Source organism: Lepidochelys kempii, chromosome 5 (genome assembly GCF_965140285.1).
Source record: "Lepidochelys kempii isolate rLepKem1 chromosome 5, rLepKem1.hap1, whole genome shotgun sequence".
Classification (NCBI taxonomy): Eukaryota; Metazoa; Chordata; order Testudines; family Cheloniidae; genus Lepidochelys; species Lepidochelys kempii.
In genome coordinates, this window is record NC_136384.1 from 89,154,277 (window position 1) to 89,166,368 (window position 12,092).

The 12,092-nt window shown below is 39.2% G+C and overlaps 1 protein-coding gene across 1 annotated transcript in view; it reads right to left on the reverse strand.

Annotated features, from left to right (window-relative positions):
• Positions 1 to 5,521: 5,521 nt before the first annotated feature.
• The window catches only part of LOC140911600 (DNA excision repair protein ERCC-6-like 2), a 35,483-nt gene continuing 28,912 nt past the window's right edge, over positions 5,522 to 12,092 (reverse strand). The window contains 2 exon segments of the mRNA XM_073344955.2: positions 5,522 to 7,208; positions 7,210 to 8,119. Of these exon segments, the coding sequence (XP_073201056.1) occupies positions 7,152 to 7,208; positions 7,210 to 8,119 (967 nt within the window). The 3' untranslated portion in view covers positions 5,522 to 7,151.

Sequence of the window (12,092 nt, forward strand, 5' to 3'; positions counted from 1 at the left end):
TAGATACCTTTATATTTTACCTAGAACCTAATGAATGTGCCTTCTGGGTAATGGAACCATTAGTGCAAAGATTCACATATCTTCTTTGGGAAATAACAGGAATATAAATGAAAGAATAATTTTTCATTTTCTGTTTCTCAAGATTTTAAGCGTACACCTGAATACATGTACATTAGTAACATTTCTAAATGTTCTTATATTAACACTACTGGCTGATCAAAAAGTTCGTCTACAAGCACGTCAGTACTTTAGATGTGATTTGTTTATTTCAATAACTATGTTACTAGCATTCAGAAGATATTTAAAGCTTACATTTTGAGTGTTTACTTTAAATAAAAACAATATTTGGGGTACCACTATGTCCCTAGTGTGGTATAATATATACATGAAAGATGGTCATATACATTTGTCTTTAGACTGTGAAGCATCACAGTCTGACATTTAATCATAATCCCCTGCAGTCATCTGCTCTGAATCATTTGAGCACAAATTATTAAAAAGGTAATTTGGGTGTTAGAGATTTGAAGCTATTTTGCATGTAAAGTAGTCGTCACTCAAGTCACAGAAACTGGATGTAATGATTTTATAAAAAGTTGTCAGGAAATGTATAGGGCTTTGTTCTGACTAGATCTATTTAAATACACAGCCCTCTAAGATGGATCTGAACTGTGCATATTTGGTCTACGGCATGTCAGAAAGGCATACGGGCGCATACTGCCATAAACAAGAATCTAGACAGGCTCAGGTTGCAAGAGGCAAGCTGCATACGCCGCCCCAATGCGGGCAGTTGCCCCAGATAGAGAGGATTTATTCTTAGGCAGCAGGTGGCAGTACCACATTACGCTTCCCCCAGCTATTCCACTTTATCCAGAGCTACACAGAAACCCCGCTGATGGAGACTGAATGTGGTATGTATTGAATAAGTTTGTTTCACCACTGTCTTGACTCAACCCACTTTCTGGGCAGTGCCAGCTGGCGACAGCCCATCCAGCTGAGCTGGAGTTGTAGGTGGCTTGTGCACTGTACTTTCCCACCAAACAGATTTTCCACTGCCACAGCTTGATCTTGCTGGTTTATGCCATACTTAACATTAGTACCATATAATAACACCTCACAATGCGTTATGGGACTTTTTTTGTCCTTCACCAGTTGAGAAGTTCCTGAGGTGAAGGACAAAAACCCTTACTGCTAACATTTAACAAACTTCTGAAGTAAAACAGAACCCTTAAGTAGTTACAACACAGCTAAGTGCCTGGAAACAAGAACAGCAATATCCCAAACCAAAACAGAATTCCAAACAGAAAAAGGCTGGCAATATGCCACAGTAACAGCTATACCATTCTCACCAAGGTCAGGTGTCATAACTGTCACAGTTCAGGGCAATTGCACTTGTATTCCCTCTCTGTAGTCCCTCAAGGACAGACACTCTTGGTTCCTGGCTCCTAAGCCATCACCTCTTTTGGGTGGAGATCTGTCTCTCCCCCTCCCGTCTGGGGATTTTCCAGGCTGTACAGTTTCCTGCCTACACTTTGTTATCCCCATCAAACCACGCTGCCTAAACAGGCCAGTGTGTGTGCTTTGCTTTCTCTGTAAAGGCTATGAACAACGTAATTGCCAGCAGTTATGAGCTACCTCACAGCTCTTTATAAGCAAGAACATTTATTCTGAAGATAAAAGTATTACAGAGAAAACATATAAAAATAAAGTTTCCTATACACATGCTAAAAGATTACCAGAGGTCACTCATCAGTCTTACGGCGATTCAGTGGGACAAAGTGCTTCCAACCCTTCCCAGGAAAGATTGGGGACTCCCTTGGATAGAGGGTCCTGTCCACTTACTGGATCAGACAGAAGGCCCTGAGTCCTTAAACACAGGTGATTTATCCAAAAGTCCTTTGTCTGCTGTCTCTAGAGAATCCAGTTTGAACCAGCACATGAGAGCCTCTCCAGGTGGCAGCCCTTCTTTGGATGTGTTACAGCCTGAGTGAATTTTCCCAATCACCCCACACTGTTCTTAGTTCCTGGAGGAGCTATTGTCACCCTCCTGCATGGAATTACACATCATCCCTGGCCCACAATGATATATACACTTAATATAGGAAGATCTCCCAAAGATATTGCAGAAAATTGCTCTATCTATCCATATCTGGGGATCAATCCAACACACGGAACAGAGAGAGCCAAACAAAATAATACCACCATCTAGCTCTTACATAGCACTTTTCATAAGTAGATCACAAAGGAGAACACTGGCTCAGTTTCTTGAGAACATCCAGAATTCTGTTGACAGTGCTTGTGCACAGAAGAAACACAAGTCTGGTTTGTGAACAATAATGACAACTATGACAACACCACTGTATAAGTAGCTGTTTCCAGAAGAAGTAGCGGCTGTACAATCAGAAAGCCACAGTGGTTCAGAAATAATGGCTATCAATAGATACTTGGGCTGTTGATTAATCGCAGTTAACTCAAAAAAATAATCAAAATTAGATTAATTGCACTGTTAAACAATAGAATACCAACTGAAATTTATTAAATATTTTGGATGTTTTCTACATTTTTAAGTGAGCAGTGTACACTTTATATTATTTTTTATTATAAATACTTGCACTGTAAAAATGGTAAACAAAAGAAATAGTATTTTTCAATTTCACCTCATACAAGTACTGTAGTACAATCTCTTTATCATGAAAGTGCAGCTTACAAATGAAGGTTTTTTGCTACGTAGCTGCACTCAAAAACAAAACAATGTAAAACTTCAGCGCCTACAAGTCCACTCAGTCTACTTCTTGTTCAGCCAATTGCTAAGAGAAATAAGTTTGTTTACATTTACGGGAGATAATGCTGCCCATTTCTTCATTACAATGTCACCTGAAAGTGAGAACAGGCATTCACATGGAACTGTTGTAGCTGACATTGCAAGATATTTATGTGCCAGATGCGCTAAAGATTCATACGCCTCTTCATGCTTTGGCCATCGTTCCAGAGGACATGCTTCTATGCTGATGACGCTTGTTAGAAGAATAATGCGTTAACTAAATTTGTGACTGAACTCCTTGGGAGAGACTTGTATGTCTCCTGCTCTGTTTTACCCACATTCTGGCCATATATTTCATGTTATAGCAGTCTCGGATGATGACCCAGCACATGTTCATTTTAAGAACACTTTCACTGCAAATTTGACAAAATGCAAAGAATATACTAATGTGAAATTTCTAGAATAGCTACAGCACTCAAGATTTAAGAATCTGAAGTGCCTTCCAAGATCTGAGAGGGGTGAGGTGTGGAGCATGCTTTCAGAAGTCTTCCAAGAGCAACACTCTGATGCGGAAACTACAGAACCCAAACCATCAAAAAGTAAATCAACTTTCTGCTGGTGGCATCTGACTTATGATGATGAAAATGAACATTTGTCGGTCTACACTGCTTTGGATGGTTATCAAGCAGAACCTGTCATCAGCATGGACGCGTGTCCCTTGGAATTGTGGTTGAAGTATGAAGGGACATATGAATCTTTAGTGTACCTGGCATGTAAACATCTTGCGACCCCAGGTACAACAATGCCATGCAAACACCTGTTCTCACTTTGAGGTGACATTGTAAACAAGAAGCAGGCAGAATTATTTTCTGCAAATGTAAATAAACTTGTTTGTCTGAGTGACTGGCTGAACAAGTAGGACTGATTGGACTAGTAGGCGCTAAAGTTTTACATTGTTTTATTTTTGAATGAAGGTTTTTTTTTGTACATAATTCTAAATTTGTAAGTTCAACTTTCATGTAAGGAGATTTTACTACAGTACTTGTATTTGGTGAATTGAAAAATAATTCTTTTGTTTTTTACAGTGCAAATATTTGTAATAAAAAATAAAGTGAGCACTGTACATTTTGTATTGGGTTGTAATTGAAAGCAATATATTTGAAAATCTAGAAAACGTCAAAATATTTAAATAAATGTTATTCTATTATTAACATTGCAATTAAATGCGATTCATTTTTTTAATTGCTTGGCAGCCCTAATAGATATCGCTAAAAGGCAAAATAATTCCAATTTTTGTCATCTACCTTAATCTCAATAGAAGACATTGTTTTGTTTTTCTTATAATTGGTTGTATTAGTTGATAGTTTTTCTCTAGGTGGTATTATGTTTTGTTAGCATTTGATTTTCAAAATAAGGGAAGGTATAACAACAGCAACTCCAATCCATATTACCGATCCATGTGACAGAGATAGTAAGCTTTTGTAATTCTTACCTGCGTGAGGTGGTTGAGTCAGGAAACAAAAACCTGCATGCCCATGTAATACAATTTATTACACAAGTAGATCTCTGTTTTAGAGATGGGAAAACTGAAGTGCAGAGATTCAGTGACTTGCCCAAGTTGTTACAGAATGTGTGGCAGAAATGAAAACAGAAATCACATCTGAATCCCACTCCTGTGTCTCTACTACAATATCATAATTCTTTCCAGGAGCCTCTGGACTATGTAATTCTTCAGCTCACCTGTTTATGCTTGAGTGCAATTAAACTGCTTTGTTAACAGCCATTTTGGATCAAGCTACTGTACTATAGGCAGTGACTTCATTTCAACAGCCGAATTACTTCAACAGAAATGTAATTGTTCTACAGTAAAAGTAACCACAGCTGTGTTTTAAGCGTGAATATTAATACCAGTTTTTAGGGCCACATTTTTATAAATAGGTACAGGCAATTGCACATGCTGCAATATGCATACACAAATACAGTGATTATGGGCTCAACGGGTAGAGATCAATGGCTCCATGTCTAGTTGGCAGCCGGTATCAAGTGGAGTGCCCCAAGGGTCGGTCCTGGGGCCGGTTTTCTTCATAAATGATCTGGAGGATGGTGTGGATTGCACTCTCAGCAAATTTGCGGATGATACTAAACTGGGAGGAGTGGTAGATACGCTGGAGGGGAGGGATAGGATACAGAAGGACCTAGACAAATTGGAGGATTGGGCCAAAAGAAATCTGATGAGGTTCAATAAGGATAAGTGCAGGGTCCTGCACTTAGGACGGAAGAACCCAATGCACAGCTACAGACTAGGGACCGAATGGCTAGGCAGCAGTTCTGCGGAAAAGGACCTAGGGGTGACAGTGGACGAGAAGCTGGATATGAGTCAGCAGTGTGCCCTTGTTGCCAAGAAGGCCAATGGCATTTTGGGATGTATAAGTAGGGGCATAGCGAGCAGATCGAGGGACGTGATCGTTCCCCTCTATTCGACATTGGTGAGGCCTCATCTGGAGTACTGTGTCCAGTTTTGGGCCCCACACTTCAAGAAGGATGTGGATAAATTGGAGAGAGTCCAGCGAAGGGCAACAAAAATGATTAGGGGTCTGGAACATATGACTTATGAGGAGAGGCTGAGGGAGCTGGGATTGTTTAGCCTGCAGAAGAGAAGAATGAGGGGGGATTTGATAGCTGCTTTCAACTACCTGAAAGGGGGTTCCAAAGAGGATGGCTCTAGACTGTTCTCAATGGTAGCAGATGACAGAACGAGGAGTAATGGTCTCAAGTTGCAGTGGGGGAGGTTTAGATTGGATATTAGGAAAAACTTTTTCACTAAGAGGGTGGTGAAACACTGGAATGCGTTACCTAGGGAGGTGGTAGAATCTCCTTCCTTAGAGGTTTTTAAGGTCAGGCTTGACAAAGCCCTGGCTGGGATGATTTAACTGGGAATTGGTCCTGCTTCGAGCAAGGGGTTGGACTAGATGACCTTCTGGGGTCCCTTCCAACCCTGATATTCTATGATTCTATGAGTGCAATGACAGTAACTGCACATGCAAGTAACAAAGTACACATCTAACAAGTCATCTGCACATATAATTGCATGTCCCCTTTTCTAAATATCTTGTTCATGTTATACATAAATGTGTACAACTCAGTATTGTATATAAAACATTTATTCTTTTCAGAGCACATTTCTTACAAAAATGTAAACAGAATTATTTTTTGGGTGGAAAGAACTATCTTTCCCGCCCCCCCCCCCCATAAAATACCCATATTTGATCTAAGTTATTTTCCCATCAATTTATTTTCCTATTAGATACTCAAATGTTAAAATAAACTAAGAGAAAACACTAAACCTGAGATTTTGAAGATAACTGGATTTATCTTGAACTTCATTATGAAATGGGCTGAAAAAAACCCGAGTGAAGAGAAAGCATCCCTGCCTGTGGTATTAACTGAATATCTTAACTACCTGGAGACCATGGTGGCGATGAAGGTTTTTGTAATATGGGTACTTGCCCACCAGAGAAATACGAGGAATTATAAGCGAGGCCTCCAACTTATTATGCACAGGCCAATGACTAGTTTCAATAAATGACATGCAGGAGTGAAAGGCTCCAAATTCCATTATCTGAGTTATTCAGTCCTCAAAAATTCTCTAGTTATAATTTAAAACTTATATGCAAAGCTCTGATTAGAAAGATACATATTCTCTGATTTAAACACAACCTTGTTTAACAGCAGTCTTATTTGAGATTGCTGGGATCCACCCAAGCAGCATCAGAGGGGCTGCTGGCAGAGTCACAGCCTGAGCCACCCATATTTCAACAAGAGGAAAAAATACCCAGAGCTCCATTTAACTTTAGCCACATCAGCATCCAAAAGAAAACAACTCAAGCGATTAAAAAGAGTGTAATTTAAAATTAGCGTGCGTTAAATCACAGTAGGATGTGATAGAGCTAATATGTACCTATACTCATGGATTGCAATAGCTGTGAAGACCGCATGGATTAGTAAACCATAACTCATGCCCTGCGGTGTTGTACTACTGAAGTAACACCTATCTTGTTGTGTTTTATGCCTCCATGATCACAGCAGAATCCCTAGTATGAGTCCACTGAAGTCAAAACAAATATGGGCCCCCTTATGATTACAAACAAGGCCAGGGTTTAAATGACACTAAGATCCTACATTTACATCACCAGTATTTCCGCCTTGCTTACTGCAGAGAAACATAGGGTAGAATATCTTACAGTATGCCCCAAGGCCAATGGTCACAGTAAGATATAATGGAATGCTGTCCCATAATGTATACTACTAACACCAGTACGTTTTTTTAAGCTGTATTTGTGTGACTGATGAATTTATTACCTGAACTTTAAGATCAGTCTTTCATATTTAGACATCAAAAGGTGTGTGTGCCAGATGTAGACTCATCTGAATCACTTAGATTATATTTTTTTCCATAAAAAATTATCATTTTGTTTCCAAAGAGAACTTTCATGAACTTCCTTCTTTTTTGTCAAAGCAATAGGAGGTGCTCTTTCACACAACTCCTCTATGACGGCCATGTCTGTGAGCTTTCTGAGACTCTCATCATTCTGCTCATTCAGCACATCCCAGAAGTCTTTTGGTCGTTCTTTTGCTTTTTCTGCAGGCCCTGAAAGAGATGTTCTTGGCAGCTCCGTAGGCCTGTTTCCATTACTTTTGAAGAGGTCATTGAGAACAGAGGTGTCTCCTAGTAAGTCTACAAAAGAGTTTTTCTTGTAAGTCTGAGTTTCTCTTTCTCTGTTTTCTGACTGAGACAGGGATCTTTTTCTTCGAGATTCCATCCCCTCGGAGTCCTGCTGTCCTTTAGTGATATTTACAGAGAGCACATCTATTATTTCTGATTTACTGCTTACTGAGTCAGTTGCCATAAAATCTTTGAATGGTTGACTGTTTCTCCCACTGATGCTATTTTGGGTATTGACAGTGGACAATTGTTTATCTTTTGAATTAAGACACACAGCATCTTGAATGCAGAAATCATTGTGAAACTGTTTTGCTTCTCCTTTGTGTCTTTTTTGGCTACATATTCCTGCAGTCACACAGGGAGGATCTTCAGCTGAAGGACCAGACCTTGATTGTCCACATTTTACAATGGCCCTTCTCTTTCTACAATGACTTATATACACCTCTTCTTCCTCACACCCATCTGAAACGCGTACTGGAACTTTGACTGGAAATAGGTCCTCTAACTCTGGACACTTTCCAGCATAAAAATCTCTCAACATTTTCTGTCGTACTCCTGATGTGGCTTTTGCAATATATTCTGCAAGTTCTTCAACTGAAGCCATGTTAAAGTGGGATACCATTTCTTCAAACTGTTTCCTATCACCATCAATAGAGAAAAACATGATTATCTTGTCTTAATTTTTTTTAAAAGGCACAGAGTATAAAATAAAGATACAATCAATTCATTCAGTTTAATTAACTTATTTAACACAAACCTAGATGAGAACTGAAAGTCATACCCTTATTGGTAACAGTACTAGTTCTGACTTCAACTGCAAGGAAAAGACCAAGAGCAAAATATTCAAAGTTGCCAAAGTGACACAGGGCTTGTCTACATCATGGTGGGGTAATGTGCTCTACATGGGCGTGCTTTCCAAAGGGCACTAACGTGTTGCTGATTAGCCTCTAAGGCCAGCCTATGTTTGTTTTGGATACAATACTTTAAACAACTTGATTTAAATGAACCCATAAGTACCAAAGGCCATGGAAACCTAAATCATGGTAATAATTGACACATTGCAAAGAATTAATCTAATATTTATGGACTGCTGAACTCTGAGCTTTCCTGGCTTCAGTAACAACTTGGTTATTAATGTCTTGTAAACAAGAAGTAATTTTTTTTTTGTAAGGAACTTCATATTCTCACCAACACTTGTCCATACTTTCACTCACACAGTTTTACCACCTTAGACAGTGGAAGAATACAGAAACTTTAAAATCTTGTATTTACAGAAATCATAAGGAAAAGTCATGGGATTCAATCTCCTCTGCAATCTAAGTGGCTGCTGATGACCAAGTTGTGTGCAACAGAATCATTAAAATAAAAAAAATATAACTTTTCAAGACAACAAGCTATTTTGGAACGAAAGCTACATATGAAATATTTTAAGCTAAAATATCCTGCAGTAAAGTTAAAACATGTTATGAATTCAACAGAAAACTTCAGGCGAGCAGGTATTGACATGCCTTACATAATTTGTGAGGCACAACAAAAAGCTGGGAGCATTCTATCTAGCAAGTTATATCTGCCGTGACTTATTGTTCTTATATGCTTTTTTTATTTCTAAAATAACAGTAGGAATTCTGAAGTAGGAAACTGTTACTGATAAAACAGTTCTCCTGATGTACTATAGTGCAAAGTAGCAACAAGGATTTTTCTAAGCTTATCTAGTAATCTGTCTTGCTGATACCTATGAAAGATTCACAGGGATAATTTTCTTCCTTCCATCCCTCTACTGTTAGACAATAGACAGCTCAGGCTTGAGTGGTGGGAACAGTGAAAATGGTTTGAGTGGTAGCACACACACACAAAGTAGAGAGAGTTTACATGTACTTTCTAAGGTTTATACTTAGCCTGGTTGAACACGTAATATTTTCCACAGACAGCAACACTGCTTGCTTTTCACACGCTGCTCAAACAATGTGTATCAACCCTAAACTGGAGGGACCATCTTACGAATGACAAATAGTACAGTGCCCATACCCACCATTCAGTCTTCAGCCAATCCACTGAGACTGCCCAAAAGGGTGCCAATCAGAGTATTTTTGGGATGTGAATACTTGTCTCCTTTGGCACTGCAAGGAGCTCAATGGGAGCTGCAGAGTTGGTGCTCGGGCCGGGGGCAGTGCGCGGAGATTATCCTCCCAAGGGGCTGCAGGTACTTGCCGCCGGCTGCTTTCAGGAGTGGTGCGGAGCGAGGGTGGGCAGGAAGCCTGCCGTAGCCCTGCTGCACTGCCAGCGGTGGTGCCTGGGGCCTCCAGGGCCTTTTAAACCACCCTGGCCCCTGGGCAATTGCTCCCTTGACTCCCCACGTCGGCAGGCCAGAGTGTGGTTCTTGCAAAGTGTAGAACTATCAAGAATGCCATCCTTCAGAATACATAATAAAACTAAGCTCCCTTTGCCCAATCTTTGATGGCTATTCATGTTGAAGTTAGGGGTCCTGTGGGCAATTTTAAAAGAAAAATAGCACTTAACCCTGGCTTCTCAGCCAAATTCATCTCAACAACAAAAATCATCACACAGAATAGGTTCTTATGTCCTAGATTGTGAGGGAGTCATGAATGAGCATGTGGCCACTGCATTACCTATACCTAACTCATTGGTAAGTCAGTCACTTTGGTATACCTTTAGAAAGTTGAAATCTACAGCCATTTAAAACTGAAAACAATCTTCAAGAATATGATTGTACCAGACTAGGCCCTGAGTCTCAGACATATTGCTGTTGGTTCTTTTAAACTAGACACTTTCTATAAAATGCAGCAGGTTTGTAAAGAGGTCATCTTTTCTCCTAGTTGAGTACTAAATGCAGCCAACACTCCCGTTTTCCCTTCCCCATCCCCACAGTTGGGCCTCTTTTCAATAAAAGCTTGAGAGTTTCCAGCATTTAGCAGCAGCATCTCACACAAGTCTGTTTGCAACCAGCTACTGTTTTCCACAAGATTATTTCCAGCTTTGGTAGAATATTTGGTTGCAAAATTTCATATTTTCAGATTTCTGTCCAAAGATATTGGCACCATTCTAAATGGAAGGTTAAAACACAGGATTCAACAAGCCCTAAGAGGCCCCTGCTCTAATTTTACATGAAATAAGACTGTTTTGCTTATTAATCGTTTCTAAATCCATTTTCAAGGCTTTTAAAAATCTGAAGATTTATTATCACTATCAAGCTAGACTACGTAAGTGATACTCTCTGACACTTCACTTTAACTCTCTAAAAAAATATAGAGCTTTTCCAATCTAAATAGTTTATCCAAATATTCAGCTGCTCCGCTTTTTCCTCTCCCCTCTCACACCCATAAAACAATCAATTTTTAGAAGTACAAAACTAATACAAAGAGATTTAGTGAAAAAAATCTGTATTAAAATATTCCTAAAAGTTACATACACTGCACATTTTGTATATAAGTGCAAAGAATCCCACGGGTAGGGTGTATTTAAAAATTCACTATAAACTTATCAAATATATTTTAAAAATGTCAATCCACTTAGGCTCATTTTCAAATTATTGGGAAAGACCTTTAAATAATTCAGACCAAGTTTCCAATTTCAGATCAGGAGGGTGTTTTTGTTTTGTTTTAACTATGATGTAGATAATCTGCTATTTAGTTTGGACAGTGAACCAGTCTGTTTCTGTTAAAAAAAGAAATTCATAGTTAACATATTTTGAACATCTACAACAGCATCTCTGTTTTAATATTACTAGTTATACGCCTCTTGGGCCTCTCCCAGTAGCAGCTATCCAGACTCCAACATTTACAGAAGAATGCTGCATACCTTCTTCAATGGAGAAAGCAGCTTGATTACAAGTATATCCTCAAACAATTTTTACTGGCTCCCCACTTATTTCAGGATCCAATCTGATATTGACCTCCTTGTTTCTATAATGCACTTGCTTCAGCTGATTTCATAAATTCTCTCTCTCAACTCCTTGCTTAGTTAGCAATGGCCTATACCTTTCTATTTCTGCATGCTCTTTGACCATTGTTACTATGAGAACTTTCTCCTTTGCAGATCTTGACATCTGCTACAATGTTTCTTTTTCTCTGCGATTATAATTTAAATGTTGCTAATTAGTATTAAATAGTGAGGAGGGACAGGGTGGAGTGGAGTGGGGGATGGACTGGAGGAGGGGTGGGGGAGAGAGAGAATGAACTAGAATGAGTCTTTTTCCAAACTGGGATTTTGCAGGGGGAGAGAGATGTGGGAGGGTGGGGAAGCAGCAGCACAGAAAAATACCCTGTTTTGGAAAACTTGAATCTGTGTTTAAGAAAAACCCAACTTTTTAGTCCTTGTACCCTTCAGCTGAAAGAGACTAGATCTGGATAATACCAGTTGCCAGTCTCCAATCCACGCTATAAAATCTCATTTTATACAATTTAATAAATTAAGCTGCAGTATTGTACCGTGCACATACCATGAATCCTGCTAGGATGACATCTGCACAGATATGTAATGCATGACATGTTGATTCAACATGTTGAAATGGTTTGTGGGTGGTTCCATTTGAGCTCAGCCTCAAGACTGATGGCTGTAAATTCCCATTTAAGTTTCAACAAGAATTGGAATATC